Here is a 16855-nt window from a genome sequence, read left to right on the forward strand (position 1 = left end):
GCACCTTAGCCGAGATTAGATACCGCGCACAGTATATTTTAAGCCGCCTTAATGACTGCCGTTTGTTCAAAGCGAGAAAGTGTCGCGAAATCACCTTAGCGAATTCCTGCCGTCTCGAACGTCGCTTTTCGCATCGTAAAGTTTACGCGCCCCCGAGCCTTGCGCCGAGCGCAACGAGAAAAATGCCGCTCGTCGGGCGACTCCGTCTCGACGACATCGTCAGTTCGTTCCCGGAGCTCGGACCCACCGCTCCAGATGGTGGATACTCGTGGTTGGTCCTCCTAGGTGTTGCCTTCATTCAGGTTCGATCATCGCACGTGCATCTTTCATGGTAGAGTCGTTCTTCGTTTCGTTCAGAAATCAGATCTCGTGATCCTACAGTTGCCGCCTAAATGCCCGAGTCTTTGTTAAAATTATCAAGTATTCGTATAATCTGTTTTTTTAATATCGACCAATTAAAATTAAAGCAACTGGATGACGAAGTTGGAAAGACGGTATTCGACGCAATACAGGGTATTTGGAAATGTACGCTCAGTGGTATCGACATTTTTTTTTGCTGACGCGTAAATTACGTTAACAAAATTTTGTTCCAGGTGTTACATTTACAACGTAGGTTTGCCGGATACGAGGAATACACGAATCGAACAATGATTTTTCGTTAACTATTTGCTATACGATATAGATCCATGTCAACGTCGCGTTAGTCTCTGTAATCGTTTCGATAGGTAAGTAATAGAATCCCTGATACTGTTGCGCCTATATCTCACAATGCCCTGTACAACGCGTCTGCAATAAATATTGCACCGGTGCATCAGAAAAGACGGACGGATCGAGTGTTTTGCGAGGTACAAATGTCGCGCTGTTAAAACTGTACAGATCACCGTGCCCAGCGTCCTGTCGATGTACGGCATAGTGCGGGGATACTTGGTCACGAACAGCACGCTTTACTTCGATCTGTGGAACGAGGTCACCCTGGCGCCTCTATTGTTCGTCGCTTTTTGGAGCTTAGCAGGTGCCCCTCTTATATTGACACTATGTATCGGCTCTTTATCACGACTCCCACTATCTCCGTCCACGATCTTCAGACCCGTGGACTAAGACCGTGACGGAATTGGCGTCGATACCGCGACTGGTCGGCCTGATCGGCGTGGCACTCCTCACCATAGGTGTCATAGCCTCCGGATACCTGGCGACCGGCGGGGTGGGCGCGTACTTAGCCGGCTTGAGTGCCGGCGCGGTGATGGGCATAGGGGCGAGTTTCGTCATCGTCGAGAGCGAGACCGTGCTGCGCAGGCACTTCAGGGTGAGGCTGCCGTTGGCGCTGACGCTCAAGAACATCGCCATGTCCGTCGGCTTCATCCTCGTTCCGGCGCTGACGCATTTCCTGCTCGAGGAAACCGGTCTGAAGGCCGGCCTCTTGGTGATGACGATCGCTTTCCTTCCTACTGCCGTGGGCACCCTGACTCTGCGCTTTCCAGCTCCGCAGCGAGCGTCTCCTTACAGGTGACGGCGGGGGACATTCTCACCCCGTTTGTAAACTCTCGTCTCTCTAATTAAAACAGAGTCGCCCGTGAAGTTTCTCTCATAACCATTTCCACCAATGCAGACTATCTTTCATCCCGGTTTAACTTATTTTCATCTTTTTCCAATGCCTGAAACTAGAAAAAGAAAAAAATGTAAGTTAAACCGAGATCAAAGTTAATCTGCATTGGTAGAAATGGACATCGAAGAGACCATTTTAATGATGCACGATCTTGTGTTTCCACGCCGTAATATCGCGCCTTCGTCAACAGGTTGCTTCTTGCCGACGAGGATAATGAATTGGGCATCAGGCTATCACCGGACAGAGAGTCGGAGCCAGATCGACGAGACAACGGCGCGGACAACGTCGCTTACGATAACGGCGACAAGCAGGACAGAAATGTCGCGCCTTTGTTCAGCGAGGTGAACAGCATCTACGCGTACCAGGAGCCGGACGAGGACATCGAGCTCTTCGTCAGTCCGACCGCGCGTTCGGACAGCAAGTGGAAGCAGGAGTTTCGCGTGGCTCGCTACTTCAGGTTCTGGGCGGCTGTGGTGACGTGGATCGGGATGAGAGCCGGCTCGCTCTTCTTCTGGATCCTGGTGCCTGCCTTGTACCTGCAGCGGGCGAAGCCGGTTTACCGCACGGACGACTGGATGACGTTGCTGGTGGTCGCCGGGGTCGGCTCTTTCGTACCCAGCGTCGCTAGCTACTGGATCACCGTCACTACCGTTCAGTACAGAAGAATGTATTTTGGTGGCGCCTGTTGGCTCGGCAGTGTTACTCTGTTAAGTGCGTGAGACGTGTACAGATTCGTATTTCCTTGGGGCTCCTAAATAGTATTGCATTACTCATTAATGTAACGTTAATTCATTCCTACGTGATATTTACTATGCCCTTTCTACATTTAAGGATGATTCTGCTTGTGGCTCATCCGAATAGATAGACGAGCAAAAATCGAGACCGTCTATGGACTTGAGTGTCATTTCTCAGAAGAAGATAGTTAAAAATCATACTTTAGTATGATAATTTTTGTTAGCCCTGGTTAGATCTGTGTAAACTTTTTCACTCGGATGAGCCACAAGCAAGATCATTCTTACAATTAGATGTACGAGTATTATCCATAGTTCAGCTAATATACCGAATTGTTTAGTTAAATGCGCAAGGCGTATGTCATTTTGATTCTCATCGCTGTCTCATCCACAGGCTTAACTTATACGTATGACTATTACTGGTTTCTAACGTGGTCGCTGCTCGGTGGAATCGGTATCGGTAGTCTGCTCGTTTGTCAAGACTTGACGCTGTGCGACGTGCTGGGAAATCAATTCGCCCATCGCTCGCACAGACTGTTCTCCACCATCGTCGGGTTGGGGGTGTTGGCCTTCTGCTTCGAGGACAGTACGTAACATCGACTTTTATTTATTCTTCCTTCTTTTTCTTATAATTTTACAAGAGATTTATAAATTGCGCTTCTTTGGTACGCGCGATGCGCCGGATACGACAGTAACAGAGAAAAATTTCACGACCCGAAGATTTATCAAATTTAACAATCGCAGGCGAGAACGTGTGTCTTCGCGTGGTTGCGTTGCTGCAGTTCCTCGGCGGATGCTACTGGATCGTGCCGCCCATTTGGGAAGTCATACGGGCGCGGAGGCTGAGAGAGGGCTAACAAAAATCATTACAAAAACCATACGCTACGGTCCGTCGCAGAAATGTATTTACAAGGCGCTAACATCGATGGTGAAAACAGGCGGCGATTACCTAAACGCCTTTAAATAGTAAGAAATACTCTTACCAAGTAATCTTAAGAATAAACGCTGTGTGCTCCGTGTAATGCGAACGGTGTAACAGTAAATACGTGATCACATAATCCTTCACGCCATACGATTCGTGAATTACATAGTCGACTTTGGATTGTCAAGCATGTAAGGCAATATCGCACGCAACGAAGCGTGCCAAACTTTACGTACCTTGTAGCTTGAAGAGGAGTAGTAGAATAAGTGTTTTTACATTATACGATTGTCTACGTATGACCGCAATGAAGTGTCGCGACAACTTTATTAAAATATCTTTCCTATTAGTCGACATGTTAACAATGCACATCACGGTATTATCACACTGATCGCCGTCTTACCTTATTCGCAAATTTATTCTATTATTTGTATTTATTCTGCAAGTCTTTTCGAATACACACGATCAAATTAATCCATCCAGATATCAGTTATACGTTACCGCTATATACTAATACGCTTTTCATTTGGACACGCCAAAATAGATAGAGTTATATCACAAGATAATTGCAAGATAAGCGATACACCCCGTAACGTCTTGCACGATATTATCCCTTGAAAAGGAAAATGTAAAAAAAACGAATATTTAAAATTTATATGTACATCTCCTGGTTACAATAGATAATCAATTGCCATGTTACAGCTAAGTAGAGTAGTAAAATGATGAAAATTAAGACCGCCTGCTTTTGTATACGTGTCGTAAGAATACGCCATAGCAATCGCGTAATTTTTACCCATATTTTATTACATAATTTATTGCATTTATAAACTTGCATTTGTTCATACAAGCCAGATCCATCTATTTTTTAAGATATACTAAATTGTAAAAATTAAAATCAACAATTATTAGATTCTTTTACATGTCTTTATAATCATTGCGATATATTGATATAACCATGCAACGAATAAAAAATCTAGATATACAATTGATCCTCCGCGGTAAGATCTTTGTGTATTCACAAAGTTCGTGATTTCATTTCTTATCACCTGTTTATCATTGCCTTCTTAACTACGTCTTACTTACTTATGCCGTTTTGGCAACATATACACGGCAACATATGCATCTATCAAATACACTCATCCCTCGATTTACGCGGTACTTTTTATACACGATCATTTCATACAGTCCGAAAATATATCTTTTTATCGTATTTATTGAAATTATTATATACCATTAAGTTCTTACTTAATTGCACATACTTATTACATCAGTCTGACTTTTTTGGTTGACTTGTAGAGAGCACATTTACCCATACAAGTGATAACAAATCTACCTTTCTACTTTCATTATTATTGTTTTTGTGCAAATATGTAAAATAAAAATTTTTTTAACATATGCAGGTTCCTCTCTTACATATTCTCTTTTTGTATCGGGGGGACTATTTACGCGTAAAGAAAAACCACGCGGGACAAATACTCCGCATAAATCGAGAGACAAGTGCACATAATAATTTAATTAAAACTACACTTAAAAAGAATATGTTTATATATACAGAAACGTTCATTTTCTCATCACAATAATTCGTAGCAAGTGAGAAAATGACAGAGATCGATAATATCTCAAGTGAAAGCTAAATATTACAAGAAAAGCATGCCAGAAATTTTTTTGGTTTAAAAATTTTCTTGTCCCGCATACGAAATATTTTTATCGTAATACTGTCGTATTTACCAGACAAAGGCACGATAAAACCGCACGAGTAGATTTTAAATATATATAAAACGTCCAATATACAATTTTTACGAAACTGGTTTCATAATTAACCGCAATTATGTTGTAAAGACTTACTTAAGAAATTTGCTTAAATGACAAAAGGTAATACCACAGACTTGCTCCTTACTAGAAAGGGGACAGAGTCTTCCGACCGCACGTAAATAAAGCTCATTCTACTTCAAACCTGGGCAGTTGAAAACGAGGAACCCTGCGTGGAGTTTTTAGGTTTCACCTAATTCTGGATCTTTGTCTATCGCTTTGCTAGGTCCCGGATTGTCGCACGATTTAGGCAGGAAGCCATTGGTTGTTAGACTCGAATGCGGCTTTATGTTCCAGCTAACCGGCCGCGGCTGATTCAGCTCGTCGTATTCCGACTCGTTGTTCTGCTTGATCTCGTCGTAGACGTGCTCGACTTTCTTGCCGTCCATCTCGTCGATGCTGTGATACACATTCAAGTTCGGATTTCCCATATCGGCGTCCCTGTTCTTCAGGTCGTATTGCAGCCCGAACGCTCCTAAGCAGTAAAACATCGAAATTAGTCGTGCACACAAAATTTTCTTTATTTTGTCGTTAATAAACATGCCATACCTTTGCAATCGTCTTCGTCGTCGGTACAGCTACCTAGACCGAATTTAGCTTTCTCCGTATTTATGTTTTTATGGAAATTATTGCGGAATTGGAAGTTATTCAGTAACGTAGTAGTGCCATCGTCGAACTTGGAGGAACCTTGATACGCATACACTGGATTGTCGAATTGGTTTCGTTCTACGAAGAAAATAATACTTTAGATTTCTCTGGTCGAAAATTAAAGCACTTCGACGACTGTCTTCGATAAACAAATTTTCGATCAGCAATAGGAAATGCTTCATTTACCTGGCGGTGATACAGGCTCAGCCGTGTATTGCACTTGGGCTATCTCGCTCTTCAGATCAGCCACTCTACGACGATGGTAGAACCACGCAGCTAACAAAACGCCAATTATAACAATGGTCGCGAACACGACTCCGACAATGTGCCCATATCCTCCGTCATCCTTCTCCTGGATATTACGGGAAAATAGTTGTTCATCGCAATTCTCACCTAAAAGAAATTTCTCAGTCACCTTAAATCACCGTACGACGACGAAGAAACTTTAATTCTTCGTACGGAATTACTTCCTTAACGATGTTACGTACCTGTATACCCATGTCTGCAAATACAACCGTCGGCAGGATGGCACATGAAAAAGTCATTTTTACATTCGCAAGGCTCCATACAGTGATCACCGTAGTATCCCTCGGGACAAACTGAAATCGGCAAGCGTTGCATTTAATTTATCAATGTACAGCTTAACTCGTCGTTCTTATCTGATTCAAGTCTGCAGCTCTTTAAACCTACTTTCGGTACACCTGGTGCCGGTCCATCCCGACGGACATCGACAATGGCCATCGTTGGATCTGCATTTACCGCCGTTCTGACACTTGCAATGTTGCGTACAATTTACACCGTAAGTGCCCTCCGCGCAAGGTGTTTGACAGTACTCGCCCTGCCAGCCAGGCCGGCACTGGCATACGCCTGATTGAAAAATACACCGCGGTAATAAAAGAGATTCAAGTGGATGTATTCAAATGAAATTACGTCTCGGGAAGATTCGCGAGCTCTCGACTTGCCTGTTACGTGATGGCATTCCCCGCCGTTTTTACAGTGACAGTGATTCGCGCAGTTCAGCCCGTAACGATTGGGCGGACACGGATGCTCGCAGGTGAGACCCAGGTATCCCGGACGGCAGACGTACTCGCCGGTAACGTGATCGCAAGTCATGTTTCCTAAGGAAGAAAGCGGCGATGCTGATAAATTAAAAAAATTGTTTACCATAATAACATAGAGACTTCTACGACAAAACTTTATCGCTTATGTTAATTTTTCAGTGTACGACACGTTTCGCTGCAATCCCTTTCACCATGTTCGCTTTAACCGAAGGCAAAGCCAATGATTAATCGAATAACTCAGTGAAGTGCCTGGCAATAAAAGCGATTGGTGACAAAGAGCAAAGTGGAGTGTTATGCCTACTGTTTGCGTCAGCGTTTGCGCAAGCAGCGGTCAAACTATTTCTTAGCTTCGAATTCTGTTAGCTGTGTACCGCAAAGTACATGAGAGAAAACCCACATCCAAGCTCATTATCTACGTCTCCGGATGTTACAATGCCACCATAAGCGGGAGAAGTTGATCTTACAACTCAACACTTTAAGTACCAAACTAATCTCGGTGTTGAACTTAACAAATCTAATATTTCATTTTATTGCTTCTCTTGATAAAGTTTATATTACTCCTTTAATGTCTCATATATTTAGTGAAATTATTCTTAATCAGATAAGACCGTCACTCGCAAAAGGACGGCGAGAAATTTACGCATCACTCAGATACGTGTGACATGGCAATCAAAGTGCTAATCTAATTTCTTCTCTTTTATTTCTTTTCATGGTAATCTACCGAAGTATACGCGACGAACGGTCGAACTTACGTAAAAATATGTTCCGTGAGGGGGTTTGACCGATTTGTGTATCGGAAAAATAGGAGATTGTTGAAACACATGATAACCGTAAGAATATATTACATTCAGGATTAAGATGTTAAACACAACACGCTCTGCCGCAAGGTGCGACGATGCACTCATCTCACGTTGCCTACGAGATACGATTAATCGGCACAACAATCATGCGAATTTAAAGGGTTACACTTAAACGACGTCATGCATCTAAGTCTTGGACATTGGATCTTCGTTACCGTTCATTTTCTCCGGGCATTTCTCTCTGCATCCCAGCCCGTACCATCCTTCCTTGCAGGGCTGCGAGCAGTCGGGGCCCTCCCAACCCCTGGCGCAGACGCAACTTCCGGTCGTGGGATCACACGAACTATTGTTCATGCATTCGCAATGCGAGTGACAATCCTCGCCGTAAAGACCCTCCGGACACTTTGTTTCGCATCGTATTCCTGTTTTGGCGTTAAAGCAAAACCCGTCTCGAGAAACGACTCTTTGCTGAGCTCTACCACTAAGAGCAGCTTTTTCTACGCCGCCCAATCGCCCGTCTACTGCTTCTCTTATACTCTTTATGTCACTATTGTTACACTGGTAATATATGCGATACAGCTACGTTTATGAATAATCTTCACGATCGTTTTTAACAATAATTTCTCTATTGATTCAACAATTACGTAAGATGTTGTGCAAAGTTTCTGACTTGGTAACCGGACGCGGGAGTAAATTCAACAAACCTCGCCATTCCGGTTTGCAGTTGCAATAGCCGGTAGCGGAGTCGCAGTCCACGGAGTTCCCCTCGACACAGTTGCAGGTCTGATTGCATCCGTTGCCAAAGAAGCCCTTTGTACAACGATCCTGACACAGTGTGCCGGTGAAGCCAGCCGCACACGTGCACGTGCCTGCGTGTGTTTAGATAAGATAACGCGTGTTCTATGGGTGCATGTGCTAAGAAAGAATTTAAAGATAGGAACTGATCGCGAATTTCTCTGTACACGTTCTTGTTTAACGATATCGACGTAAACATTTTACCATCGCCTCGTCGCGAGGACTCGAACCGGAAGGGTGTCGCTACTCAATTGCCTTACCATTTTGCGGGTTGCAGGCCGCATTGTTAAAGCAGTTGCATTTGCCCTCGCAATCCTTGCCGTAGGACTTGTCGTCGCACGGACGGTCGCACAAGACACCGACCCATCCTGGCAAAATTTCAGAGAGATACGTGTAATCTGTGTGTCGTACTTACCGATGTCAAATATCTTCTCCATCGGAAATACATAGCGAGATTTTAATAAATAATTCTACTAACAATAAGTAACTAGTGAGCCTACTAAGTCTACAAACGAGCAATGGAAACGAGTACGAAACGTATTAAAGGAAGTCTGATACCATGCAAAAAAAATTATGAGAGCGGAGTAGATAATCATGAAGTAATTTTACAGGACAGTTAAAAATGACCAAACAGCTAAACGTAAAAGTTTCATAAGGTTGTGCCAACTATTTCTCCGATGATGAATTTTCTCTTCAGAATGTAGGCGCATCTAAAAGGTCTCCTCTAAACGGGTTTATAATTACAAGCCGTCGAGCGTGATTGCCCGAGTTGCGCAAAATTACGCTTACCAGCCGTGCAGTTGCAGCGTCCATTCTCGGGCGAGCAGCTGGCTCCGTTCTTGCAGGCGCACTTCTGCGCGCAGTCCTCCCCGAACGTGTTCGCGGGGCAGAGCTCGCCGCAGTCCTTCCCGCGATATCCGGCCGCGCAGATGCAGGTGCCGTCGACGGGCGAGCACTGCGCGTTGTTCTTGCAGTTGCAGCGATTCTCACAGCCCTTGCCAAATGTGTAGAAGGGACACGGCCGGGCGCAGGTCTCGCCGTCCCATCCCATTTTGCAGGAGCACTGCCCGGTCCACGGATGACACAGCTCCGTGTTCCTCTCCTCGCACTCGCAAACCTGCGAGGATTAATTTACAACAGTGGGGGAGACATCGTGAAAGTCTTCCAGAGCAGCTTCCCAAGAAAAAATCGCGACTCACCTTCGCACACTCGGAACCGTAAAAACCGTTCTCGCAGGCTCGTTCGCTGCACGTTTTGCCAATCCAACCCGGACTGCACACACAGGTGCCGTTAGTGGGATTGCACGTGGCACCATTTTCACAGATGCAATTGTTAGCGCAGTCCAGTCCAAATGTGCCCTCGGAACAGATCTTCAGGCACTGTTTGTCGCGTTGAACAGACAAGTTATTAATTATTTCGACTTAAAAGTTGCACTAACGTTAATTGGAACAATCGGCGTTCACGTACTTTGTCGCCGTAGAAGCCCGGCTTGCACCGACACTCGCCCGTAATGTGATCGCAGCCGGCTTTGTTATAACAGTCGCAGGGCTGAGAGCAGTTGTTGCCCCAGAGACCCTCCGGGCACCGATTCGCGCAGACCGAACCCTGCGTGATAAATATTGCGTTTGTAAGTGTTAAGTTCACGCGCGTGTCACGGGATATTCGATTGTGCAGAATCTCGCGTACCGTCCAGCCGGATGTGCAGTAGCATTCGCCGGTCATAGGGTTGCAGGAACCGCCGTTCTGACAACGGCACTCCGACTTGCATTCCTTGCCATGCTTGCCCATCGGACACAAATCGTCGCACCTGCGCAAACACAACAGCGATTATTAGAGTGACGATCGTCAGTCGAAAAGAGCCTCGTTAACACCTCTCTGGCTACACGGAGAGAATTTTTTCTTAAAATTTATCCTGAAAGTCATGTAATTGTAGAATAACATGGCATTTTCAATAACTTTATGAGAGTGTTTGGAAAGTTTTACATTTTACTAGTAAAATCCCGTACAGCACGCGTGTCTAAGAGATATCTTTAACGAGACCGTTAAGTCGTCTTTTGGACGTATGTGTGTTTGGGATAGTATACTAAGTATAATTACTAGTAAAATGTATGGTAAAATTTCAAAAAGCTCCCAGAAAATTCTTAGAAATGTCGTGTTGTCGCATGATAACAATATTTTTAAGATAAATTTTAAAGGGAAGTTCTCTCCGTGTAGCTATCATTATTATTAGGACAAAAGCTTTCGGGGGGGGGGGATTCTCTTGCGAAAATGACCGAAGTTATATAAACAGCCGTGGAGAAACATTTCCGAGCGATAACGTGAACAAGACACCCCGTCGATGAGATTTGGAACACTCACAGCGGTCCGGTGTAACCAGAGGCGCAGTAGCACTCGCCGGAGATATGATGGCAGCTCCCGCCGTTCCTGCAACGGCATTCCTCGGCGCAGTCTTGCCCGTAGCGGTTCGGGAGACACTTCTGATCGCAGTACACTCCGGTCCAGCCCCTGGTGCACATGCACTTGCCGTCGAATGGGTCGCACGTGGCACCGTTCTGGCACTTGCAATCCATCTCGCAATCTCTGCCCCATTTACCCACCGGGCACCCTGTTCATACACAGAGTTAAAAATAGACTACCTCGCTTAAACGAACTTTTTGTCCTCGTTGCCGCCGGAAGTCACCGCGTATTTCTTTCGTCGAGTTTTTAAAAGTAATCTCGGACGCGAGCATTCCAGGAAACCCCTTTCGAACGATAAAAAGTGCATTTACGTTAAACGTTCGTCCAAAGACACTTTTAACTTTTGTTAAAAATTCACGACTACGTATTCTCGATTATCTCTCGCGAACGCGAGCTGTTGTTACTGTCAAATTATGCTTCAACGACATTCTCGTTATCGCATACGCTCGATCTCTCTGTTATCTCTACGTGTTATGGCAACAGGTTGTTATGCGTGTCGAATCGTCGCGTCGTAAACGAAGCGTACGTGCAATAAAAGTGTGCTCGCCACAGATATCGCTGGAATGCGTGTCCTGCCGTTATGCGTATAGAAAAAGGAGGCAGCACTCACTGAAGTCGCATAACGGGCCGCCGTATCCCGACTCGCATTTGCAGACGTCGGGCGCGATGCAGGTACCGTGGCGGCAGTCCTGGGAGCAGACCGGAATGCAACGATCGCCGTTCGTGGTCTGCGCGTAGCCCTTGCAGCATTCTTCCACGGGCCTTTGTTTCGTCAATTCCTACGAAAAGAGAAAAACAACACGGCGCAATAACGGACCGTTTCACCGATAATCAGTTTCTCCGCGGTCTCCTTTCTTCTCCGGGCTCGCCGTCGCGCCGAGCGACGGCGAGCGGGAGACGCAGATTCAGATCGGACCTTTCCCGTAAAATTAGAAAGTACTTGGTCAGACGCGCGATTATTCAATAACCGACCTGTTCCTTGTAGACCGTCCTGTAGACGACTTTGTACTTGGAGCATCTCGGCGGGAAGCTGAAGCACCACGTGTTCTCCCGCACGGTGTACGGTTTCTGCTCGGACACTTTCACTGTTATCGTGTACCTGCAAACGACACTCGCTCTCGTAAATGAATCCCGTCGACAATAACGTTTGCGAACGTGGAGTCGGTTTCGTCATCTCCGAGTAATTTAATCGGCCGAGTAAGTGTCAACCAAGTGATTGGCCAATTCTCTGCGCGGAGAGAATTTTCTTTTGAAATTTATCCTGAAAATGTACTCGTGGGACAACACGGCGTTTCGAGGACTCTTATGGACCAGACCTTTCGGTTAATAAGACAGAAAAAGATAGGGAGTCGACCGACGTTTGCAAAACTGGCCCTTAGATCCGGTTCCACCAACGTCGCTTAACTTTAAGCTTAGTTTACTACGTTCTTTGTCTCTTTCCAACCGTTACTTTAAGACCTGTGTCCACGATGCTAGAACTTGGTCCAGGTTCTAGCTCCGAGAAATGTGCTTTTACGGAATAGCTGCAAGTTGATTGGCCGCACATTTCTCGAAACTAGGACCTGGACCGAGTTCTAGCGTCGTGGACGCGGGCCTTTAGAAGGAGACAAACGTGAACTAAACCAAGATTGTTAAGCGACGTTTGGCGAAACCGGCCCTTAATCGGAGATGGTGAAACCTTAAGCTGGGTATGCATCTACGAATAAACACCGAATGCGAACGTGTGGGGATTCGCGTTCGTTCCCTTTGCCTTTGGTGTACCGCCTCATGAGGGAATCGAGCCGAACGCGAATCGAGCCGTTCTGCTCGCAATTTGCTGCGGCGTATACATCTGCCGAATGATAACTTAACAAACGTCCGCGTTCGCGGTTCGTTCAGTGTTCGTTTCGTAGGTGTATACACCCAGCTTTAGGCGCGTCGCAAATTCTAGGCGCACGACAAATTGTTAATTGGCCGCCGAGAGCGCTTTACGTACTTTTCCTGCCTGGTGCATATGTTCGGTCCCTCGAGGGCTGCTCCCGTCGAGATTATCGCGGCGGCCGCGATCAGCCAGTGGACTGCGGACCCCATTCCAGCTGATCGATACGACTTTGAAGTTCGTGACCGAAACATCGCTATCGCGGCCGTCCCATCGCCGTGATCGTTCAGCCGTCGATTAAATCCCTCGCGTTTCGCGCGGCGCGTTCGTTCAGCGTCCGAAAAGCAGGACGGTCGGCCCGTCGCCTACGGATCTGAAAGTAAAACGTCGACATTAGCGCGTGTGTCGCAACACGCGGGGCACGCGCGATTGCAGCGTGCGAATCTCCGGCACGCGATTGCACGCTATATCGCTGCAGGACGCAGGATGCGTTTTACGTCGCGCATTTCAGCGGAACTCGCGAGGACTTTCAATCGCTCGAACGGGCAATCCATTGTCGCTGGATATTGCGCGTACTTTATACTCTGCACCGTCCGCAGTGAATCAACAGCGAGGCCACTTGTCGCACGGCGTCAACATGCTCTTGATCTTGATTCGATGTTAAATAAGCTCGCGCGCGTCGAGTTTCCGCTCTCGAGCTCTGCGCCGTGTAGCTTTAACGCGTTCGTCAATGCTGGGCCGTTGGTGACCATCGAATTTTTTTCAAGACGCTTGTAAGAGAGAAACGACAAGCGATATAAAATTTTTAACATCAGTAGCTGGGTAATAATGTAGAATAAAACGCGATGTGTAAGTCAGCACGGTGTACGAGGATACAGGATTTTACTTAGGGAGATTGCAAAGAGAAACAGATATGTTAACAAGTGCGTAAAACTTAAAGCGTTAACTTCTACACCGATAAAAAAATTATCTTATTCGAAAAACATATTACTTTACTCAAGAAAATTATTCATTAGGTGGCTCCTAATAGCTTATTAACTTAAATTAAAAAAATAATAAATTAAAACTCGAATTTAAACATGCATTTCTTTAAGTATTTATTAAACAGCGAAGAAAATTGGATTTCTTATTTGACAAAAACAATGATTTCATTTAATAAATAATATTCCCTATCTCGTGAAATCTTTAGTCGAATGTAGAAAATTTAATGATTTAAATTAATTTGCTTAATATAATACACAAATTTACTTGAAATTTTATACTTTTATTTAAATAGAATAAATATTTACCTCAGTAAAAAAAATAATTTTAAGTTAAACTATTTACTTCGTTTAAAAACATTTTTTTTTATAGATTTTTCCCCCTAATGAAAGACTCGATGCGTACAGCAATTATCAACGCAAAGATTATTAAGAGTGCTCGGAACTCTCTGAAGACAATTTGTGTTCTATACGTGAAAAGTGTCGTACTGAAAGCACCTTGGAAGATTTGAAAGCTGTGATTGCGCGCTTTCCTTGCACTTTGCATCGCGATGAGGCCGCGGTAGTGAATCAATATCAAAACGTGCAGTTGATCGAAATCTATTTAATTACGACGACGAACGCTCAGCGGCGAAATAAATAAACTTCTTTTATCGTCGTATGTCGAGCTGCGTAAAATACACGTAGAGAATTCGTACGCGGTAAAACTTTTGCCGTTGAATTAAAAAAACCTTGAACCTTGTTGCAAATGTTCTGACAGACTAGCCGGTGAGAAATCGAAAAAAAAGTTCACACGCTGACACCGTTTGTAAAAGAGCTCATGTTTCAAATTTCGTGCAGTTCTTCACAGTTCTGGTTCTTCTTGCATTCTCCTCAAGCGACATTTAATCATTTTTCTTATCACAAGACACCCGTCGGATAGAGGAGATCCAGCTTCGAATTCTGGTGGCTGAGGTAATATTTTTCGCGATAAATCCTCTACAGTGTGTGCTTCCAAAGGGGACGCCTACTTAAAGAATATTTTTTAATTAATTATCAATTTAAGTAAGGCTTTCGCTCTTTGTTCCCTTCTGAAGCCCAGTTTTTCATTTTCTGGTTAAAGCAAAGTTGCGGACCAACACTTACATTGCTTTGTGCTCTGACCCTAAGGCTCAAGCAGGCAAGGGCTGTCCATCAGTTCGAACAAGATGCGGCAGCGCTATCGATCTGCGCATTTTATCGATTCGACGATAACGCGCGAAAAATGCCTGCCGCACAATCCGTCCCCGGCGGCTCGCAACGCGATATCGCGACGGTGAGAAATTTCCTATCGAGTGCGAACGAGAGGACGGTCGACGTCGCGCGGAAGGCGGCGGTTTTCGTCGATGAGCGCTTTTTCAACGGGCCGCGGGTTCCGCGAAGCCGTTTCACCCGGGCGAAATTTCAATCGCGTGCGCTTACGACCGGAAACCGTGCCTCGCGATCGAGTAAAGTACATGAATCAGAGGCTACGCACGTGTCGAACATACGGTTTGCCTCACGTCTGCCGTCGCAACGTGACGCGTGCGCGCGTATGATTCACGTCGCGAATCAGGCGGCTCGCGCCCGACGGCGACCGGAAGTGCCGTAACGTTTAGACCGATTAGAGCGATGCTCCAAAGACGAGCCTGATCGTCCGACCAGAACCGCCGCGGGGCGTTTTCCGCGGGGAACCACGCGTTATTAGCGCACGTGGTGTGCTCCCCTGTCGCTCCCTCTTCCCCTCCCCCCCCCCGCCCGCGCCGACACTCCTTTTCGTTCATGCGAGAGAGCGGAGCGAAGCCACGCAAATTTCAATCCGGCGCGCGTATCGTTACGTAATAATTGGCGCTCTCGGATTTTCACTCCGGCAATTAATTGCGGGATTATGCGACCGCGATGAGAGTTTGTTCTGGAGCGCGTGACGCGCCCGGAAAGACGCGGTTTTTCTCAGAGACGTCACGGCCTCCCCCTTCGTGTCCCCTGGGCGTCGTCGCTGTCATAATTGTCGTCGGGCGAACATGTGTACGACTGCCTTTCGTGTCACCGACCAGTTACGGCATGTCCCGTGAGCGTAGACCCGGGCGGAACGTAACGCGCGATTGTTCGGTGCCCAGACGAGAACGCAACGCGCGCGATCGTGTGCGCACGCATTCGCACACACGTGAATTCGCGAAACCCATCTAATGGGGCGAGTCGCGTAACAGCGGACGGCGGCTGTTAGACACGAGCGATCGCACGAGTCTAACATAACGGCGCGCGATGACGAAACGCGATTCTCGCACTAATGCGTACACTTTTATTTACGTTCGCTATCTTCGTCTCGCGCCTCCCTCCAGGGGAGACTTTTCACGAGCGAGTGCGAATTCTCGCTTACAAAGATAGTATAACAATTATATAAGGAGGAAACGTGCGCGGAGGGGAATCCGTTTTTTATCGCGTCGCTGAGGACGGCTCGAAGCAGAGCCGAAACGAATTGCATTGTTAGTACGATGTTGATTAAGTTAATAAAGTTGACTCGCGGCGTTGATTCTCACCCTTTGCTCCTCGTTGTTTTCTTTTACCCATTAAACTCCACAGCCAGCGTCGCTTTACGCGGATTGTCGCAGCAGAAATGAAATTACGCTCAATTAGCACTGTTAAGTCGCGGCTGTTAATTATACCTTTACATTCTGTTTTGGGAATACAAGTAATAATAATAAGCAAATTCGACCGATTTACGTGACTCGCGCAAGAAATAAGTGTTGATCCACAACCTTGCTTCAAGCTACAAGCCACGTCCACATAGAAGTCGTAAAGTCGTAGTCGTAAGCATAGTCGACTATGATTGGTTAATTCTTATGTGTCTGACTGAATTAAAGCCTCCGCTACAATGATTCTCGGTTCTGTCTACAATGGTCGTACAGTTGTATCGATGGTCGTTTGAGCAGTCGCAAAGCAGTCGTAGTCGTTATAGTCGCTCGAATAGGTTCAATTCCTATTCCAACGACCACGACTGCGATTTATTGCCGCGACAGACCAATCAGAGAATAGTGTTATATGTCGTGTGTCATTACATGTCGAATATATCGTGGGAAAATACCTCAAAAACAGAAAATCGGTTTCAGTTATACATCGATACGACCAAATCCATGACTCTACGATTCTAAGACTGCGACCATTGTAGACAGAACCGAGAATCATTGTAGCGGAGGCTT

At 45.8% G+C, this 16855-nt stretch overlaps 2 protein-coding genes across 6 annotated transcripts in view; one reads left to right on the top strand and one right to left on the bottom strand.

Annotated features, from left to right (window-relative positions):
• LOC105570071 lies at positions 1-4238 on the top strand. Of its 4 annotated transcripts, none has more exons than XM_012027018.1 (7): positions 280-302; positions 594-725; positions 877-1012; positions 1086-1503; positions 1794-2314; positions 2729-2920; positions 3079-4238. In XM_012027018.1, exons 3-7 carry the CDS (start codon positions 901-903, stop codon positions 3189-3191), a joined length of 1356 nt encoding a protein of 451 aa, XP_011882408.1. In that variant the 5' UTR covers positions 280-302; positions 594-725; positions 877-900; the 3' UTR covers positions 3192-4238. The 4 variants fall into 4 exon arrangements, with proteins under 4 accessions (XP_011882406.1, XP_011882407.1, XP_011882408.1 ...); XM_012027019.1 differs by lacking the exon at positions 280-302 and adding an exon at positions 382-525; XM_012027016.1 differs by lacking the exon at positions 594-725 and having other exon boundaries at positions 1-302.
• The window catches only part of LOC105570070 (multiple epidermal growth factor-like domains protein 10), a 26804-nt gene continuing 13171 nt past the window's right edge, over positions 3223-16855 (bottom strand). The window contains exons 2-18 of one of the 2 annotated variants that reach the window (XM_012027014.1): positions 12799-13054; positions 11796-11922; positions 11434-11602; positions 10725-10971; positions 10053-10173; positions 9834-9971; positions 9566-9745; positions 9156-9483; positions 8627-8734; positions 8276-8440; positions 7787-7993; positions 6673-6828; positions 6401-6577; positions 6199-6309; positions 5897-6103; positions 5612-5788; positions 3223-5537 (exon numbers count right to left, since the gene is read on the bottom strand). In XM_012027014.1, coding sequence (XP_011882404.1) covers positions 5245-5537; positions 5612-5788; positions 5897-6103; positions 6199-6309; positions 6401-6577; positions 6673-6828; positions 7787-7993; positions 8276-8440; positions 8627-8734; positions 9156-9483; positions 9566-9745; positions 9834-9971; positions 10053-10173; positions 10725-10971; positions 11434-11602; positions 11796-11922; positions 12799-12935 — 3048 coding nt within the window. In that variant the 5' untranslated portion in view covers positions 12936-13054 and the 3' untranslated portion in view covers positions 3223-5244. The remainder of the gene's footprint in view (positions 5538-5611; positions 5789-5896; positions 6104-6198; positions 6310-6400; positions 6578-6672; positions 6829-7786; positions 7994-8275; positions 8441-8626; positions 8735-9155; positions 9484-9565; positions 9746-9833; positions 9972-10052; positions 10174-10724; positions 10972-11433; positions 11603-11795; positions 11923-12798; positions 13055-16855) is intronic. The other variant, XM_012027015.1, reaches the window with a different exon arrangement.

Source organism: Vollenhovia emeryi, unplaced genomic scaffold (assembly GCF_000949405.1).
Source record: "Vollenhovia emeryi isolate VEMERY1.0 unplaced genomic scaffold, V.emery_V1.0 DF939122.1, whole genome shotgun sequence".
Lineage (NCBI taxonomy): Eukaryota > Metazoa > Arthropoda > Insecta > Hymenoptera > Formicidae > Vollenhovia > Vollenhovia emeryi.

Bases quoted from the DNA above. Each gene is read 5' to 3' on its own strand.
- LOC105570071 (XM_012027016.1), top strand. From the start codon at position 183: ATGCCGCTCGTCGGGCGACTCCGTCTCGACGACATCGTCAGTTCGTTC. The intron at 1,013-1,085 runs GTGCCCCTCTTA...CACGATCTTCAG, and splicing joins CGCTTTTTGGAGCTTAGCAG to ACCCGTGGACTAAGACCGTG. The intron at 2,921-3,078 runs GTACGTAACATC...TAACAATCGCAG, and splicing joins GGCCTTCTGCTTCGAGGACA to GCGAGAACGTGTGTCTTCGC.